This window comes from Rhinichthys klamathensis, unplaced genomic scaffold, assembly GCF_029890125.1.
Source record: "Rhinichthys klamathensis goyatoka isolate OS25496 unplaced genomic scaffold, OSU_Roscu_1.1 h1tg000185l_1, whole genome shotgun sequence".
NCBI lineage: Eukaryota > Metazoa > Chordata > Actinopteri > Cypriniformes > Leuciscidae > Rhinichthys > Rhinichthys klamathensis.
This window is the reverse complement of record NW_026606713.1, coordinates 629,561-637,500: the sequence shown is the minus strand read 5'-3', so window position 1 is coordinate 637,500 and position 7,940 is coordinate 629,561. Positions and strand designations below refer to the sequence as shown.

The following is a 7,940-nucleotide window of genomic DNA, read 5'->3' as shown; positions in this document are numbered from 1 at the left end:
TCAAGTCTTGTTGGATTGTTGCCTCAAAATAAAACCTTGAGAGCTGAGAAATATGGAATTGAGTGCTGTATTTAATAATGATAATCACACAATCATATTATTAATGATTATAATTATATATATATAATATGATTATTATCCTCACTGTTATATTTTTTTTTCAATAAATTGTTATAGACACGATTTTCATCTAATAATAGAATATGTTACTTCTGGGGTTTTTTTATTGTTGTTGTTTTTTTCCCCAAAATTTACATTTGAGGTATGTTTGAAGTGTGTCACTTGTAGAACAAAACCATTAAAACAACCCATAAGAAATTTCTGAGAGAACCCATCGCAAATTAAAATAAACTGAACAATTGTTCTGTTGTAGTATATTACATTATATTATATTATATTGAAGTGATACACCATAGCATTCCAAGGGATTCAATTATTAGTTATTTAAAGAATCTAAATATAGATAATTTCAGTCATTTTGTAAACTAAAATGATTATATTTATTTTATTTTATTATGCAACAGTAGCAAAAACAAGACAAGACAGTAATGAGGGTACAAAACCACAAACACTAAATTAGCTTAAATGTTTTACACCATAACAGAGTCTTACATGCAGTAGCGTTTTAGAGTTCCTCGATGAGTTTAGATACATATCAAACTCTTTCTTAAAACTAAAATTATTATATTTCATGGTGTCCGACCGTGTTGCTCAACAACTGCACTCCTATGTCAGTCTATGTCCTGCGTTGACATCCTCCAGCCAGCAGGAGTCAGTGTGTGTCGTGTGTGTTTGCCGCTTTCTTCGCCGGTTTTATCAACATTGATGGAGTTACACGTGAAAACGTTCGTCCTCAACTGAAGTGTTTAACATCAACACAGTAGATCCATCATGGTATGTTCATATTCATATACAAATTATAGTCGTTTAATGTCGGAAGCTCTATATTTAATCTCAAGGAATAATATCGAATGGGTCATTCGCTATCAGATAGTCTTATGCAACGACCTTGTATTGCATTTTCATAATAAGAATAATGTCATATTATATTATGAACAGAATATGGTTATATGAGCGATTATTCAATATTAATGACTGCAGAAGTGATATAAAGAGGCTGGGTATTTTGTGAAGCAATGATGAAATATGTTGGCTTAAAAGATGTATGTGTGTGTGTGTGTGTATATATATATATATATATATATATATATATATATATATATATATATAGCCTATATAATATTGTTTATTTCATTCATTATTAAACATTATTTATGATTACACTATTTTCTAAAAACCTTTTATTATGAAATAAGAATGTGTCAGTCATTTTTGCTCCTCTGTATGCAATCTTAGGACCCTGTCCTAATTTTTTATGTTGAGTTTTGTATGTTTTTGTGTTCACACAGGCCAAATATCTGGCTCAGATCATTGTGATGGGCGCTCAGGTGGTCGGACGAGCTTTTGCAAGAGCTTTACGTCAAGAATTTGCAGGTCGATGCAAATTAATGCTGTATTGTGTTCATTTATTTTCATATTTTAAGTCATTTCAGTATCATATTAATAATTAGTAGCAGGTTAATATTGTTAAGATTTATTGTTCATTAATTTCTCCCCATTTTATGCTCTTGTTGCTAATATCTTATTTATTTATCTAATTTTATTTAAAGGGATTGATCACCCAAAAATGAAGTTTCTGTCATTATTACTCACCCTCATGTCGTTCCAAACCTGTAAGACTCGTTCATCTTCAGAACACAAATTATGATATTTGTTTGGCAAAAAACATAATTGCTCACGAGAGTACCACGACACATGCGTGTTGTGTTGACACGAGAGCAGACTTTGTTGCATGAACGCGTGTTGGTGATCAATATTTTGTAAGTAAAGTGGTAAATTATTGGGGGGGTTTTTTGCTGCAAATCACTCGCGTCGCTTCATAATATTGAGGTTAAACCACTGGATTACTTTAATGATGTCCTTACTCCCTTTCTGGGGCTTGAAAGTGGTAGCTGTCAATGGAGGGTCAGAAAACTCCCAGATTTCATTAAAAATATCTTAATTTGTGTTCTGAAGATCAACGAAAGTCTTACAGGTTTGGAACGACATGAGGATGAGTAAATTATGGCAGAATTTACATTTTGGGGTGAAATATCCCTTTAATGTCTCCATAAATTAAATTTAAATAATAAAATATAAAATAATTGTTAATTTAAATTATCTTCATTCATCTAATTCTATAATTTTGGGGCTCTTAAGAGGATATGACAGCATTACTAAAATTTCTTAACATGACTTATTACATGGCTCTGTGGAATACTTGATTCTGATTGGTCAATCGCGCGGGTTTATTCTGAGATAACAATGGATGTACATTATCCCTTACTTAATAATCAGCAATGTAAGGAATACTTGTGAAATATAACAGCAGTATGTTGTGTGGATGTGAATGCAGCCAGTCAGGCGGCAGCGGAGGCGCGGGGTCAAGCGGGAAGACAGTCTGCGGCTGCGTCTAGTTTCACAGGAATGACTTTACAAGAAGCCCAACAGATCCTCAACATCTCCACATTAACCCCAGAGGAGATCCAGAAGGTAAGAGTCTGTTTCAGCATAAACCAGCAAGCATTATACACTTACTATTACAGTATTCTGTGACGAAATATGGTTTCATTGGATGTGCTTTCATTTTCTCTTCAGAATTATGAGCATTTATTTAAAGTCAATGACAAAGCTGTTGGCGGTTCTTTCTATCTTCAGTCAAAGGTAAGCAATGACGCTGTCAATCAAACTGATCATTTTTGTAGTTCCAGTGACGTGTTTGTGGGTTTCTGTTAACATCAAGTCGCAGGGTAGTGCAAATTAAATGAGGTCATTTTGAAACCAGACACTCGAAATATAAAGAAGTATAAAGAGATATAATATAAAGAAATATAAAGAGTCGTTTAGATTTAATACATTGCATTTATTTAAGTTGTGTTCTCATAGTCTTTTTCACAACTATGCACCAAGAGATAGAACATCTTTTAGAAAATAAAGAAATGAAGACAATTGAATTCTTACATAATCTAAGGGGTCGTTAATATTATATATATTATATATTCTGGCCAGACTGATCTCATGAAATGGCGTATGTATGACACGCCAATTCGTATTTCCATTTTTGGCGTGCTATCAACACGCATAATCGCTTTTCAGCGTGTTTATCAACGCCTTGACTTAACGTTACATTACTGTATATATATAAATATATGACCTACCCCAACCCCGTCCCTAAACCTACCCGTCACTGGGGTTAATACTATTTATGAGTCTTCCCCTACCATCCTAGGAAAAAAAATATTGCTCCACAGATGTAGATATGAATTTTGCTTCGTTTCGCTCGGACATTTAACGGCGTACACATACACGCGGAATCACTCGGACATTTAACGGCGTAGACATACACGCGGAATCACTCGGACATTTAACGGCGTACACATACACGCGGAATCACTCGGACATTTAACGGCGTACACATACACGCGGAATCACTCGGACATTTAACGGCGTAGACATACACGCGGAATCACTCGGACATTTAACGGCGTACACATACACGCGGAATCACTCGGACATTTAACGGCGTACACATACACGCGGAATCACTCGGACATTTAACGGCGTAGACATACACGCGGAATCACTCGGACATTTAACGGCGTACACATACACGCGGAATCACTCGGACATTTAATGGCGTACACATACACGCGGAATCACTCGGACATTTAACGGCGTACACATACACGCGGAATCACTCGGACATTTAACGGCGTACACATACACGCGGAATCACTCGGACATTTAACGGCGTACACATACACGCGGAATCAGTCGGACATTTAACGGCGTAGACATACACGCAAAAGATGACGGTTCGTTTCGGCGTGGACATACACACGGATAGCTCAAAATGCGTTTAGATAACACGCCACTTGACTTGAAAGTGGCGTGTATGTTTACGCAAAGTCATGATGTCATGTTGTTCTGGCCGTTCGTTTACACAACAAGAACGTTTTGGGGGCCTGAAAAATGCAAACTTTTGAAAACATTTTTGAAAACAAGTTTTGAAAACGTGAATTTGTGAAAACCGTGACGTCATACGCATGTGTATTACGTGTTCTGTCTATAGGTGTGTTGTGTTTCTTTACAAAAAAACATCGCCATCTACTGGCCCAACATGAATAATACAGCATTTTTAGTCCTTTTTCACTTTGAAAATGTTGTCGCCTGGACGCGAAAAACGTCAGTTTTTAGTAGGGATGTACGATATATCGGCCACCATATCGGTACCGGCCGATATATGTTCATTTTTAATGTTATCGTTATCGGCCTGATAAGAAAATTTGGCCGATATATTACAGCCGATGAATAATGGATTATTTCCTTCAGCTGAGACACTTCAAATGCGCACTGTTCGCCATGATGCTTTTGAATTGCTTGAAATATGATTGAAATCACTTCAAAAAAGGAAAATATAGGTTACATAACATGATAATATTATAATTGTGTGCTTGGGACATGGCTTTTAATTGTGAGACTTTTGTTTTTGTAATCAGGCTCTCAAAAGTTAGATTTATCGGCCGATATATCGGTTATCAGCGTTCAAGTATAAAGAATTATCGTATCGGCCAAAATGTTCATATCTGTGCATCCCTAGTTTTTAGTACATCGTTGTCGTGTAAAACCTTAGAAGATTCTTAACCTGTAGAGAAGGTAAAGTCTGTGCTTACCGAATCAGCAGTTTGATAAAAACACGCTTGTAATGAGCAGTAAATCCAGCGACATCAGAGAAATAATGATGTATTTGTGTTTGGACTCGTGCAGGTGGTGCGAGCGAAAGAGCGTCTGGATGAAGAGCTCAGCATTCAAGAGCAGGGCCAGAAGAAACCTCCAGAGCAGCAGCAGACATGATCTCCATCCTCACGTCCTCCCACTGTAATTATCACCCAATAAAGCCTCTTCTTTTTCTACATCCAAATGTCAATCGTTTCTTTATCCATCCGTCAAGAGTGGATGAGTATTTTCTGGACGTTGCGTGATGGAATGAAGGAAATTCATCCGGAATGTTCTTGAGTTCTAGAATGTTGGATCAGGGATTTGTTGGACTTCAGCCATGGAACTTTTCAACGTATTAAAATATGTACACTTACTGTTCAAGATTTTGGGGGGCCGTACAATGTTATGTTTTTGAAAGAAGTCTCTTATGCTCACCAAGGCGAAAATACAGTAAAAAAGTTGTGAAATATTACAATTTACCTTTTTTATTGTAATTTATTTTCATTTATTCCTGTGATCAAAGCTGTATTTTCAGCATCATTACTCCAGTCTTCAGTGTCACATGATCCTTCAGAAATCATTCTGATATGATGATCTGATGCTCAAGAAACATTTCTGATTATTATCGATGTTGAAAACAGTTGCGCTGCTATACTTTTTTCATGATTCTTCGATGTGTAGAAAGTTCAAAAGAACAGCATTTGTTTGAAATAGAAATCTTTTGTAACATTATAAATGTCTTTACTGTCACTTTTGATCAATTTAATGCATCCTTGCTGAATAACATGATCTATTCATCCATCTGTTCATGTTTAACGGAGTGATCTGAATTCGATACAAGGTGAGCTGTTTCAACAACATTTCTGGCTTGATTTTAGATTACCACAAAAGGTCATTTAAAACTGTGTAAAACGAGTCATCTTCACTGTAATTCAACACTTGAAGTCTACAGGTCAAAACCTTTTGGATTTTAAAAGCAGTTGTGGATGAATGAACTCATTGTATGTGACTGAAATAATTTACTGAGTGGATTTTTCATCAGTAAAATGACCATCTGCTTCCAGCTATGAAAGATTGGCCAGACAAGGTTAGTAAGTGATTTTATTACACTTATGATAACACATGTCGTGGATGTACTTGTGAAACATTCTTTTAGTTTTTTATCGCCATGTACCATCTTGCTCCTAGACATCAGCTGTGTTCATTCAAGCAGGAATATTGTAAGAGTCACACCAGAAATACTGTCAGTGTGAAGCAATATACAACATGTGTTGCCATTCGAGTGATTAATGAAATCTGGGAATGTTAGATTATCCTTGCTGGTTGGTTGACGCATATTACTGTAAAACACACACACATATATATATAATATATATACTCAACGTCTCATCTGAGGTCGTGAGTTAAGACCCTAATCTGAGTTAATACTGTAAACATTTCAGCTTTCTGTACACGGATGTCCCACACAAAAAAGACACAGCAAAACACAATATGTATGTATATATATATATCAAATGCAAATTTATTAAACATTTGTTTCTTTTATTTTCATTGACATCCTTATCAATATCGTAATAAAATTCCTCTAAAACAGGAGCACACACACCTATGTTGTACCAACTGGAGACTTTTACAGCTCTAAAATTCTGCATGTTCGGCTTCAGAACATGATGCTGGGAAAAATATATATTTATTTATTTATATATATATTTATTTTCATATACTGTATTACATCTACATTTCAACTATAATAAAAGGCACTTGAAAAAAAAATTAAAATACTGATATACAAAAAATGTGCAAAAAAGGAAGAAAAAAAATACAAATGGATACTGGCCTTTCAAGGCCATAGTCTTTTTGTTAACCCTTTGTGCATCTCTGCGTCAAGAATTGTGAAACTATTATTAGTTTACTTTAGGAACAGACAAACTTCTTTACCTCTTGTGAGCTGGTTTTTATTTCATTTTATTTTTTTACTTATTCTAACATGGTGCTTAGTTTATGTACCGTGTTTATTTTCATTTTTTGTACATCATTTGTGTTTTACTGCATTTAATATTTAAATTTGAATATCTGGCTATGACGTCATCCCTGCCATTGAATGTATTGCTTAAGTCTCTCACATACAATTGTAGTATAACGGGAACGCACCATCATTTTATCAAGGCCTTTGGAGTCTCTTGTGAGAAACAGTGCTTCCGTCTTCAGAGTGCTCAAAGGGTTAAAGGTTCAAACAGCTTATCTGATATTGAACACTGATGTAGACCTTAACAGGTCTGTGTCAGTATCAGCTTTCTCCAGACAACAACATGAAAGGAGGGAGTAGGAGAAGGTGGACAAAGAGATTTCCAGCTTGTTGGAAAGATGCAAGGGTTTATAAACATGTCATTTCCGTTGAACCGTCCTAAATGCACGCTGATGTCAAAGCTCTGCAAACCTGAGAGGATTGTGTTCGATTACTGCACGTGGTTTAAATGTGACGGTTTTTGACTCAAACCCTTCCTGCAATCTAATCTATCACCTCCTCCTGTCATTTCTCCGTCGTTCCTCTCAATTCATCAGCTGGAGAAAGCTGAACATAGAGTAGCGATAGCAGAAACGAAGACATAAAGCAACTTCAACATCAGGAAATGTCACGTCCAAAAAAAAAAAAAGTCAGTAAAACAAAACAGCATTAATTGTATAGTTTCCACAAACAATAAAACAAAATAATTATGGAATAAGACTCTTGAGTGTAAAAATGGTTGGGAGAGGAGGGTGGGGTGCATGCTTTAAGGAAGTGTGATTATTTCATTCGGAATGTTTTTACATTCGTTTGTTTTCTAAAACTGTTTTTTTTTTTTTTCTGGGAATCTATGTGGGGGATAATGGCTGTTATTGAAGGATGCTTTAACTATGTCATCTCTGTTACAGAGGACAGAGACTGTTACGTGCCTGAGTTCAGGTGAGAAGACTTGATCAAGAGTGTTATTTTAATCTGGATGAGGTCTTAATGGCGACAGGCTGATCATTAGTGAAGGATGACAATGACTGCATTAAGTCTCTCTCACTTGACCCACTTCAGGAATTCAATGCACCTCTCAACACAAGCATCAGGACATTGCAGATAGCGTCACAGAAGG

General features: G+C 35.9%; 1 protein-coding gene across 4 annotated transcripts in view; it reads left to right on the top strand.

Moving 5' to 3' along the window:
- Nucleotides 1-5,014, top strand: part of coro7 (coronin 7) — a 173,905-nt gene extending 168,891 nt beyond the window's left edge. For 2 of the 4 annotated variants that reach the window (XR_008808037.1, XM_056261715.1), the window contains one exon: nt 1-58. This exon is cut by the window's left edge. Coding sequence is in view for 2 of the 4 variants with exons in the window: in XM_056261716.1 (XP_056117691.1) it covers nt 892-894; nt 1,410-1,494; nt 2,456-2,592; nt 2,698-2,763; nt 4,867-4,953 (378 nt within the window). In the remaining 2 variants the exon portion in view is untranslated. Of the gene's footprint in view, nt 59-812; nt 895-1,409; nt 1,495-2,455; nt 2,593-2,697; nt 2,764-4,866 lie in introns of those variants that run through there. The other 2 variants (XM_056261716.1, XM_056261717.1) reach the window with 2 other exon arrangements.
- Nucleotides 5,015-7,940: the final 2,926 nt, after the last annotated feature.